Here is a 12,024-nt window from a genome sequence, read left to right on the forward strand (position 1 = left end):
GTTCATCCAATCGGGCAGTATCAGAGCTGCACTCCTTCAGCAGTTTTCTATCACACAGGTGTACTCTACTTGCCCGTCCTTCCACTGCTGAACATCTGGGCTACTTCTGCCTTTTAGCTACTGAGAACAGTACTGTCAGGAACATTCACGTGCAACTTCTTACATATGAGGGTACTTTAAAAAGTCAGCAGAAAAATAGATTTAAAAGATAAAATTTATTTAAATATAAAAAATTTTGGAAATCCATGCAGTTTTCCCACAGTACACTTTCTGAATGCATAGATTTCTGTATGCATATATCTCAAAATTTTTCTGCACCAAAATAATTTTTTTTTTTAATTTTGAAAGTGTCAGGGCTGGCGCTGTGATGCAATGGGTTAACGCCCTGGCCTGAAGTGCCGGTATCCCATATGGGCACCGGTTCAAGACCTGGCTGCTCCTCTTCTGATCCAGCTCTCTGCTATGACCTGGGATAGCAGTAGAAGATGGCCCAAGTCCTTGGGCCCCTGCACCTCTGTGGGAGACCCAGAAAAAGCTCCTGGCTCCTGGCTTCGGATCGGCGCAGCTGTTGCGGCCATCTGGGGAGTGAACCAGCAGATGGAAGACCTCTCTTTCTCTCTCTCTGCCTCTCCTCTCTCTGTGTAACTCTGATTTTCAAATAAATAAATAAATCTTAAAAAAAAATGTTTTTAAAGTGTATTTGAGGGAACACTTGTGGGGAGCAACTGAGACTAGACTAAGTTACTGGAATTAAGACTTATTCTATGCATCTGCTCTCCCACAATATGGCGCTGGGGAGGAGTAAACTTCTACGCAGCTGCCTCTCACCAATTTGACTGATGAGCTGCAGGAGCTGATCCTGCTCCTGATTGGAGGAGAGCAGCATGCTCGGCGTGTGGGTAGCAGAGTTGGGATTGGTGGAAGAGGACTATAAAGGAGAAGAGAAACAACATGCACCAGGAACATCTGAAGGAACACCTGAGCAGCCCCCGAGAGAGCCGGCCGGCGGCCGGCGGTGTGCCGCTCCTCCACGGAAGCGGGGAAAGAGGCAGGGGGAGCCGCCCCTCCATGGAGGTGGAGGGGTCGGCAGCCAACCCGGGAAGGACCAGCAGCTAACCCGGGAAGAGCTGAGCAGACAAAAGAACAGCGCAGGGTCCTGTGTCGTTCCTCCGCGAATGGGGGAGCGACATAATGGTGCCATGACTCAGATAGGAAGCCTAGGAGGGATAATGGTGCCATGACTCGGATATGAAACCTAGGAGGGAAGAAGCGGGAAAATACCAGAGAGAGACTAGCAGAGAGCCTAGGGAAAAGCCGGACGGAAAAAGTGCCGGAAGAAGTTAGGATTGAAAGCGAAAGTGAAAGCTAGAAAAACAAACTCGGATATGGACTGCGGGAGAAGCTAGGAGAAAGCTAAGGTTGAAAGTGAAAGTGAAAGCTAGAAAAAACTTAGACTTGGATACTGACTGCAGGGAGAAGCTGGGAGAAATCTAAGATTAAAAGTGAAAGTGAAAGCTAGAAGAAACTTAGACTCGGATACGGACTGTGGGGAGAAGCCAGGAGAAATGAGAGAGAAATATTGTTGGAAGAAAGTTAGGAAATATACCGGGTAGAGAAAAATATTAGTTAGGGAAAATGAAGCCGCGGGGGTAGGCCGAAGCGGAGACGTAAGCTAGGTTGGAATTCATCAAGTCAGCCTGGGGAGCAAAAGGCGAAAAAACTATACCGGAAGCGGAGATGTAAGCTAGGTTGGGATCCGTCAGATTAGCCTGGGGAGCAAAAAGACCAAACCGAAAAGCGGAGACGTAAGCTAGGTTGGAATTCGTCAGGTTAGCCCAGGGAACTTAGACTGAAAACTAACCGGTAGCGGAAACGTGAGCTAGGCCGTGATTCGCGGAAGCCGCTGCGCGCAGAGAGCACGCGGGGCATGAGTGGAGAGAGTGCATGGGGCGCGAGCAGATAGGAAGCGCGGGGCTAGCATGGAGGCCGTGGTGTGGGCGCGAAAGGCGCGGAGACCGCAGAGCGCGCGAAGCCGGGAAGCCGCGCAGATGAGAGAAGCGCGGGCTGAAGCCGCGCAGAGCAGGGAAGCCGCTGCGGTGCGGAGCTCCGAGAAGCCGCCACGGTGTGGGTGACGGGAAGCCGCGGGGAAAACAGAAACAGAAGTATAGAAGTAAAATGAGAGAAATAGGAATGCTGGCAGATAGAAGTAAAGTAAGAGATATAGGAATGCCCGGAGATAGAGAAATAGAGAAAAATAAGGCCTCCCCACAACACGGCAATGAGAGGGCTTGGATTCGATCTGCCTGATTAGTAAGATGATAAGCACCTGCGGGCGGCTAGCAGAATATCCGCTGCAGGTCACCGAAGACAGGCACGTTATCAACACCAATAAGTCTCCCCACAACACGGCAATGAGAAGGCTCGGATTCGGTCTGCCTGATTAGTAAGGCCGCAAGCACCTGCAGGCAGTTCTGGCAGAGCATGTGCTGCAGGGCACCGAACACAGGCACGCATCAGTGCCTAAAAACCTCCTCACAACATGGCGAAGAGAGGACCCGGATTCGGTTTGCCTGATTGGCAGGGCTTGTAAGCACCTGTGGGCAACTCCAGCAAGCAGAGCAGAGTGTGTGCCGCAGGGCACCGAAGACAGGCGCGTATCAACGCCAAAGAATAAAAAGAAAGGGGGAACTGTGGGGAGCAACTAAGACTAGACTAAGTTACTGGAATTAAGACTTATTCTATGCATCTGCTCTCCCACAATGTGGCGCTGGGGAGGAGTAAACTTCTACGCAGCTGCCTCTCGCCAATTTGACTGATGAGCTGCAGGAGCTGATCCTGCTCCTGATTGGACAACACTGCTGTGGCATAGCAGGTAAAGCCACTGCCTGCAGTGCAGGCACCCCATATGGGCACTGGTTTGAGTCCTGGCTGCTCCACTTCTGAACCAGCTCTCTGCTATGGCCTGGGAAAGCACCCATGGGGGAGACCTGGAAGAAGCTCCTGGCTCCTGGATTTGGATCAGTGCAGCTCCAGCTGTTGCAGCCAGTTGGGGAGTGAACCAGTGGATGGAAGACCTCTCTCTCTCTGCCTCTGCCTTTCTGTAACTCTGCCTTTCAAAATAAATACATTGTCCGGCACCGCGGCTCAACAGGCTAATCCTCCGCCTTGCAGCACCGGCACACCGGGTTCTAGTCCCGATCGGGGCACCAGATTCTTTCCCGGTTGCCCCTCATCCAGGCCAGCTCTCTGCTGTGGCCTGGGAGTGCAGTGGAGGATGGCCCAAGTGCTTGGGCCCTGTACCTGCATGGGAGACCAGGAGAAGCACCTGGCTCCTGCCTTCAGATCAGCGCGGTGCGCCGGCCACAGCACACCAGCCGTGGCGGCCACTGGAGGGTGAACCAACGGCAAAAAGGAAGACCTTTCTCTCTGTCTCTCTCTCTCACTGTCCACTCTGCCTGTCAGTAAATAAATAAATAAATAAATAAATAACAAAAAAAAAAAAAGAAATACATACATTTTTTAAAAAAGTGTATTTCACAGCGGGGGAGGTGGGGAGAGGTGGAGAGGTGGGGGGGAGAGAGAGAAAGAGAGAGAACGAACGAGAACATTCCATCTGCTAATTCACTCCCCAAATGTGGGGCCTGAACTGGAAGCTGGGAACTCCATCCAGGAACCCAGTTACTTGAGCTACCACCACTGCTGCAAGGGTTTGCATTACCCGGAAGCTGGAGCCAGGAATCAAAAATCAAACCTAGGTGTGGGATGAGGGCATCTTTGCCCACTCCCTATCTGTTAAAAACTGTTTATTTGAAAGGCATAAACACACACACACAGAGACAAACATTTCTTGTCTGCTGATTCAGTCTCCAAATACCAGCAACAGCACCAGGCCAGGCTGAAGCCAGGAGACAAAAACTCAGTGCAGGTCACTCACGTCGTGGCATAAGCCCACGTACTTGGGCCATCACCTGCCGTCGCCCAGGGCACACATCAGCAAGCAGCTAGAAATGGAAAGGAAACAGGTCCCGAAGCCAGGCACTCCAACGTGGGCTGAGAGTCCCCAGCAGCGGCTTAACTGCTGTGCCAAATGCCCAAGTCCCAAATCTACCTTTTAATTCTATTTTCTATAAATGTTTGAAAGTATCCTCATATGTGCTTTCATTTCTTATGAGAAACAACGACAGTGATCAGTCCAGAGAGCGCCAGCAGCTTCGGACGGCCCACCACATTGACGTTTCTGGACACAGCCACTAAGGATGTGGCCCTGAGATGAGGTGGCCCCATCCCGGTCATTCTGCCCTGCTAGAACTCAGCTGACTGCCCTGATCGCCACCAGAATAGGACAAAGATAAATTCCTTTACGATGCGTCCTACTACACAGGGTTCTAGAAAACTAAGGCCTCTTTTGTCCCACATTTCTTCCAAACAAACTTAGAAAGCGTGAAGAGCGTGATGCACAGGCTGCGACATCTGGAGGGCCAGGTGAAGCCTGGCTGAGGAGTGGTCCAGTTTAAGAACCTATAACATTAGCTGTTCAGTTGTTCAACAGGCAAAATAACCTAAAAGAGTTGTAACTCTGGATTATACTTTTATTAAAAAATTATTTTATCACATTACTAATTAAGCATTAGTACAAACGGTGGGTGAAATTACTCACTTTTCTTAGTCTTGAAGGTAAAAATACCTCAATTGTAGCAATTCCTGTTGTTCTATAATTTTCATTTCCTGTTCCGCGCTCAATTGCTTTGCAACGTATTTCTTCTATTATCTTTTCTACTTCATTTTCACAGCAATCTAGCTTGTCAGAGTACTTCTTAGCAAGGTCCTGTGAGGACAAATCAGGAAAGACAGATCACTGTAACATCAACTCAACAACAGCAAGTACAGAAAAGGGCGTGAAAGATTCCCAAGCAACCCGCTCTGGAGGCTGGGGGCCCCCTACTGCACGGAAAGCCACACTGTGGTCTGACGGCTTGAGAGGTGTGGAATTTAGAAAGGATCCAGCGCAAAATAAAAATATCCACAAATAGGTAATATTACAACTGGCTCGACATAGAAATCAAAATAACTGGGATTATGCTAGAGCAGGAAAACAGATTAGCTCTGAATTCTGCTACAGCAAACATTCAAAAAATTGCTTTAAAACAGTGAACTGTTCAACTCTACTGGGCGAGAAAAGGAAAACAAATTAAAGCAAAACCAACCAACCAGACTATGTAAGTAGTTTTCAAATCTGTGAGAACAAGTCAGGTTAGACTTAACTTCTTTTCTGTAATTAAGAGGCAGAGAAACAGAAAGAGCTCCTATACACTGGTTCATTCCCCAAACACCAAGAGCCAAGAATCAAACCCAAGCATACCAATATAGGATGAGGGCATATTATATACAAGGTTAAATGCCAAGCAACTTTTTTTTAATGCTAGCAGTGACTATCATTTTTTTCATGTTAGTGACTATCATTTTTTTATTTATTTGAAAGGCAAAGTGACAGAAATAGATCTTCCACTCACAGGTTTACTCCCCAAATCCCTGCAACAGATGGTGCTGAGCTAAGTCCAAACCAGGAGCCTGGAACTCCGTCCAGGTCTCCCACAAGGGTGGCAGGAGCCCAAGTACTTGAGCCATCACCCGCTGTCTCCCAGGGCAGGCACTAGCGGGAAGTTGGAACCAGAGCTGCAGCAGGACTTGATCTCAGGCACGCCGATATGGAATGCGACATCCCAAGTGGCGGCTTAACCCACAGCACCACAACGCCAGCCCGCTCAAGTAATGTTCTTCATGGAGAAACTTTTAAGCATTGGTACCGGTTAAAGAATTATTTCTAGGAGCGGCTCACTAGGCTAATCCTCCACCTTGCGGCGCCGGCACACTGGGTTCTCGTCCCAGTCGGGGCGCCGGATTCTGTCCCAGTTGCCCCGCTTCCAGGCCGGCTCTCTGCTGTGGCCAGGGAGTGCAGTAGAGGATGGCCCAAGTGCTTGGGCCCTGCACCCCATGGGAGACCAGGAGAAGCACCTGGCTCCTGCCATTGGATCAGCGTGGTGCACTGGCCGCAGCGTGCCGGCTGTGGCGGCCATTGGAGGGTGAACCAATGGCAAAAAGGAAGACCTTTCTCTCTGTCTCTCTCTCACTGTCCACTCTGCCTGTCCAAAAAAAACAACAACAACAACAACAACAACAACAAAAAAAACGAATTATTTCTAGGAAGAGACTCCAAACTGAGAAGGAAGCCCCAGAAGATGTAAGGGGCCTCCAAAAGGATGTAAACCAGCTGTCACTTACATGAAGACACTATGTTTCCTCCCCACAAAGAATATTTGCATTTGGGGCTGGCGCTGTGGTGCAGCAGGTTAACGCCCTGGCCTGAAGCGCTGGCATCCCATATATAGTCCCGGATGCTCCTCTTATGATCCAACTCTCTGCTATGGCCTGGGAAAGTAGTACAAGATGGCCCAAGTCCTTGGGCCCCTGCACCCGCATTGGAGACCCGGAAGAAGCTCCTGGCTCCTGGCTCCTGGCTTCGGATCGGCACAGCACCGGCCATTGTGGCCACCTGGGAAGTGAACCAGCGGATGGAAGACTTCTCTGTCTCTACCTCTCTCTGTAACTCTGTATTTCAAATAAATAAAATAAATCTTTAAAAAAAAGAATATTTGCATTTGAGACCTGATGTCTCATTACACATCTCATAAAACAAAAACACTCCAAAAAACCCTAATTCCACAGTTTCATTACACTTAGAAAGCAATATTATGTAGCACTTAAAAATGATGGTAAAAGTGTATGTTTACGATAAGGAAAATGTAAAAGATATATAAAGTTACAAAACACAAATCAGAGTATTTTATTTTTAAAATAATACAACCTATGCATAATAACTTTAATGCTGATATTTAAAGTGTTTTCAGAAATGTATCCTTCCTACGTTTTGCGTTTGACTACGCTCCCACACTGCCTAAGGACGCGGTGGTCAGCGATGAACTGCTCGTCCGACAGCAACGACAGTGATCCCGCAGGATCATAACGGAGCTGAAAGCTCCTTCAGCCTGCTGACATCACAGTGTTTGTGATGCGGTGGCACAAAGCGTTAACGCACACGTTTGTGATGCTGGTGGAACAAGCCGGTCATTTAAAAGCAGAACACATACAATTACACACAGGTTTGTGACACTGGTGGAACAAGCCGGTCATTTAAAAGCAGAACACATACTATTATGCACGGCATATAAGACTTGATAGTAAACAGCTGTGCCGCTGACTTACGTGTTGACCGTACTGCACTACTTAGCGCCATTTGAGTGTCCTGCTTCTGACAAAGCACACTCTACAACCTATGCTGTGCTCTGCCGGCAGCAGCCTCGTAATCAGTTTACTATGCTGCCTGACCACACCATGTTCTCCAGCGCTGGATTTAATCCCGCGTTGTTCGTTGTAGTAAGCTACACCATCTAGGTTTATTTAGTACACTTTATGATGTTCATGCAGAGATAAAACCACCTAACATTCCGTTTCTTGGAACAAGCCCTCGTTAAGTGACGCGTGACTGTACACACACGTAAAACACCTGTGATCTGAAATCTGAAATCCAACATTTGTTAAGTGTCAACGTGATACTCAAAAATTTTCAGATTTTGAGCATTCTGGATTTCGGATTTTTGGATTAGGGATGCTCAACTGGTAAAGTCTATGCAAATACTCTGAAACCCAAAAACCTGAAATCAGAAACACTTTTGGTCCCAAGCGTTTCAAACAGGGGATCCTCAATGTGTACATCATTTCAACCCAGGAACATACATTATTTTTACTACCAGAAAATACAATATTTTTCAAAATAAATTTTAAAAATAATTTTCTAGAAAATCTAATTACCTAGTGAGTGGCTTTATTTCCTCCCTCCTGACACCACCCGATTCTGATCCTGAATGGATGTGCTACAATTCAACTCTGACACTAACTACCCAGAGACAGCATTAGATTCCACAGGGTTACAGGCTCATCAGTCCCAAGGCACACTCTTACCTCAGGCACCTGTTGCCAAGCAGCCGGTCCCCAAGTCACCCACAATTCTGTTGACCTGACTACAAAGTCAAGGCTTCCTGAAAACCCACTTCAGGTTCAATACTTTGCTACAGCAACTCAGGGAAATGCTAAACTTACTGTTCTAGTTTATTCTAAAGAATACAAATGAGCCCTCAGCTGAAGAGGTACTAAGGTGAGGCCTGGAAGGGTTCCCTGTCCAACCGAGGTGCACCACCCTCCTGGCATGTGGATGTGTTCACCAATTTGGAAGCTCCGCAGCTCCCTCACTTAGGGGTTTTTATGGAGGCCTGATGACTTACACAGGCATGACTGATTACACCACCACCACTGGTGATTAACTAGGCCCGCCCCTTCCCAGAAGTTGGGAGGTGGAGCTCAAAGCCCCAAGCACCCAATTGAGCCCCATCCTGAAGCTATACAGAGGCCAGCAAGCCTCATTAAAACGTAAAATGCCCAGAACCAGTGCTGTGGCACAGTAGGTGAAGCCTTCGCCTGCAGCACCAGCACCCCACACGAGCACTGGTTCAAGTCCTGGGTGCTCCACTTCCAACCCAGCTCCCTGCTAACGGCCTAGAAAAGCAGTGGAAGATGGCCCACGTGCTTGGGCCCCTGCAACCATGTGGGAGACCCAGAAGAAGCTCCTGGCTCCTGGCTTCAGATTGGCCCAGCTCTGGCCTTTGTAGCCATTTGGGGAGTGAACCAGTGGATAGAAGATCTCCATCTCTCCTCCTCTCTTTCTGTAACTCTGCCTCTAAAATGAATAAATCTTTAAAAAAAATACATAAAATGCTCTTATCACCCTTACCACCCAAAAATCTGAGGGCAAAAATCAAATATTTTTCTTATCATGTCACCCCCTAGTTTCTGGGAATCGAAGGCCAGAAGGTGGGTTGCAAAAATAAAAAGTTGAGCAGCCTGTCAAATAAGAGACACAGAAAATGTGTACATCATTTGTACATACACTAAGATCCTGCCACAGCTTTGTCATCTTCAGGGCAATTAAACCCCTTCATGACAGTCCCCAGACCCTCAAAAATGTTACATCATGCTCAGGATACCCAGGCCCAGAAAGTAGAGATGGACATCCTAAGACATTCCAATATGATAGATTTCTGTCAAAAATGAGTGTTTCTGCTTAGAAAAGTAGGCAAACTTCAGCTTTTAAAAAATCACTTTGCCATAAAATAACATCATTTCTGACAAAAATTAAGGTGGGTTAGTCACAGCCTGCGGTGCCGGCATCCCATATGGGCACCTGTTCAAGTCCCGGCTGCTATACTCCGATCCGGCTCCCTGCTAATGGCCTGAGAAAGCAGCAGAGGAGCTCAAGTGCTTGAGCCCCTGCACCCACATGCGAGACCCGGAAGAAGCGCCTGGCCCAGCCAGGTTGTTGCCTCCATTTGGGGAGTGAACCAGCAGATGGAAGACCTCTCTCTTTCTCTCCTCTCTATGTAATTCTGTCTTTCAAATAAATACATAAATCTTAAAAAAAAAAGATAAAAAAGGTCAAAGTCAATTGTGCTTTAAAAAAAAAAAACTAAACTAAGGCATAATTGCTAGAAGAACACATTTCGGAAAAACGAACCCTGATGGCCAGGGAGGGGAGCCACCGCTTTATACTGCTACAGAGGATGACAGCAGTGAGCACTGGGAGCTGACCAGACACTCACCCTAGCAGCACAGTGTGCTAAGTTCCCAGCACCTGGACTAACAAGTCAACATCACATGAATAATTGTATGTCATGCTGTGGAGGTGTTAAAGACAGTATATGCATGAGAACTTGAGTAACATTCTCATGAATAAAACATTAGTAAACAAGCTTGTCAGCTCCTAGTAAAAAGTGAGTGTGCGCTCATCACTTACTCTGTCAGTTATGCCAAGTGTCGGCCTGATCCTTCCTGACAACTTCTGGTGACTTCAGAATCTTATTACCAGAGAGACTTACATGACACTGTTAATTAAGATGCTTTTTAAAAAATTGTAATTATTGGCTGGTGCCGCGGCTCACTAGGCTAATCCTCCGCCTGCAGCGCCGGCACACCGGGTTCTAATCCCGGTCAGGGCGCCGGATTCTGTCCTGGTTGCCCCTCTTCCAGTCCAGCTCTCTGCTGTGGCCCAAGTGCTTGGGCCCTGCACCCACATGGGAGACCAGGAGGAAGCACCTGGCTCCTGGCTTCAGATCGGCGCAGTGCCGGCCGTAGTGGCCATTTGGGGGGTGAATCAAAGGAAGGAAGACCTTTCTCTCTGTCTCTGTCTCTCTCTCTAAAAAAAAATTTAATTATTTGAAAAAATAATTTAAAAAAAATTTAATTAAAAAATTTAATTATTTGTCAAAAAAATTTAATTATTTGAAAGACAAGCAGACATCACTGTTAATTATTTATATCTTAAATAAAAATACCTTTAATGCCAAACCAACTTCTTTATTTTCATCTGTATATGGAGGTTTCCAAAGTTGAATCCTGTCTTCCCTTAAAAACTGGGTCAGTTTTGCTTGAAGATATTTCTTTTGCGCCATCCTTGAAACAAAACCATACATTAATAAAAAGCCACACCACACTTAAAAATGCATATAAACTGCCTACTATGGTGAGCTGTTCTGTACAGTAAGCAAAGCTCTTCCCCACTCCTCACTCAATCTAAATTACTAATAAGGTTTTACCTTGCTCCAGACTTTTAGACTATATATATGTATACATTGAAATATACATCAATTGAACTTAAGTGTATATGTCACATATATAACATAAAATGTTTTGGAGGCCAGAGGCTTGGCCCAGGAGTTAAGACGTCCATGTCCCACACCAGAGTGCCTGGTTCAATCCAGCTCTAGTTCCCAAGTCCAGCTTCCTGCCAACACAGACCCAAAGAGGCAGGTGCTGGTTCAAGTAACTGGTCGCTGCCACCCATGTGGCAGACGTGGACTGAATTCTGGGCTGCTGGTTCCACTCCAGCCCAGCCATAAAAGTTGTGAGTATCTGGGAGGTGAATCAGTGGAGGGAACTCTCTGTCTGCCTCTCACATAAAACAAAGTAATACTCAATCAAAACACACATTTCTTTAAAAAATCTATTTATTTGAAAAGCAGGTGGCAGAGAAAAAGAGGGACAGAGACACAGAGAAAGATATCTATCTTCCACCCACTGATTCACTCCCCAAAATGGCCACAACGGCCAGGCTGAAGCTAGGAGCCTGGAACCCCACCGGGTCTCCCAGCTGTGTTGCAGGGGCCCAAGCACTTGGTCAGTCCTCTGCTGCTTTCCCAGGTGCACGGGCAGGGAGTTGGATGGGAAGCTGGGGCAGCCAGGACACAAACAGGCACTCATATGGCGGCGGCTTCACACACTTCACCACAATGCCAGCCCCAAAACACACACTTCAAAACAGCTAACACAGGGGCTGGCGTTGGGCATAACAGGTTAAGCTGCCACCTGCAATGCCAGCGTTCCACACAGGCACGGTTTGTATCCTGGCTGCTCCACTTCCGATCCAGCTCCCTGCTAATGTGCCTGGGAAAGCAGCAGAGGCTGGCCCAAGTCCTTGGGCCCCTGTACCACCTAGGGGACCTGGATGAAGCTCCTGGCTTCAGCCCGGCCCAGCCCTGGGCTGTTGTGGCCATCTGGGGAGTGAACCAGCAGATGGAAGACCTCCTTCTCTCTCTCTCCCTCGAACTCTTAATTTCAAATAAATAAATAAAGCTTTTAAAAAAATTAACTGATATACAGCAAGGTTTATTGTATTCTTCTATTTCTTAACCTATTATTCTATACTCTATGAGAAAAAATAAAATATGATGAATCCCTGAAGCAGTGAATCTCTTTAGGCAACTCAATTTGTAAATTCATACTTTGACCAGTTTAACACGAAAGGCAAGGCCAGCCACTACAGTAGCTAAACATAAAGAAAGGAAAAAAAAAAAAGCCACATTGAACTGCGAACTATCAATAATATATATTCCCTATGCCTGAATGCCTGATTTCTCCAAC

General features: G+C 47.1%; 1 protein-coding gene across 1 annotated transcript in view; it reads right to left on the reverse strand.

Moving 5' to 3' along the window:
* The window catches only part of NUB1 (negative regulator of ubiquitin like proteins 1), a 34,519-nt gene that overhangs the window by 20,340 nt on the left and 2,155 nt on the right, over positions 1 to 12,024 (reverse strand). Inside the window, exons 2-3 of the mRNA XM_002715058.5 lie at positions 10,440 to 10,557; positions 4,658 to 4,825 (exon numbers count right to left, since the gene is read on the reverse strand). Coding sequence (XP_002715104.3) covers positions 4,658 to 4,825; positions 10,440 to 10,556 — 285 coding nt within the window. The 5' untranslated portion in view covers position 10,557. The remainder of the gene's footprint in view (positions 1 to 4,657; positions 4,826 to 10,439; positions 10,558 to 12,024) is intronic.

Source organism: Oryctolagus cuniculus, chromosome 7, assembly GCF_964237555.1.
Source record: "Oryctolagus cuniculus chromosome 7, mOryCun1.1, whole genome shotgun sequence".
Lineage (NCBI taxonomy): Eukaryota > Metazoa > Chordata > Mammalia > Lagomorpha > Leporidae > Oryctolagus > Oryctolagus cuniculus.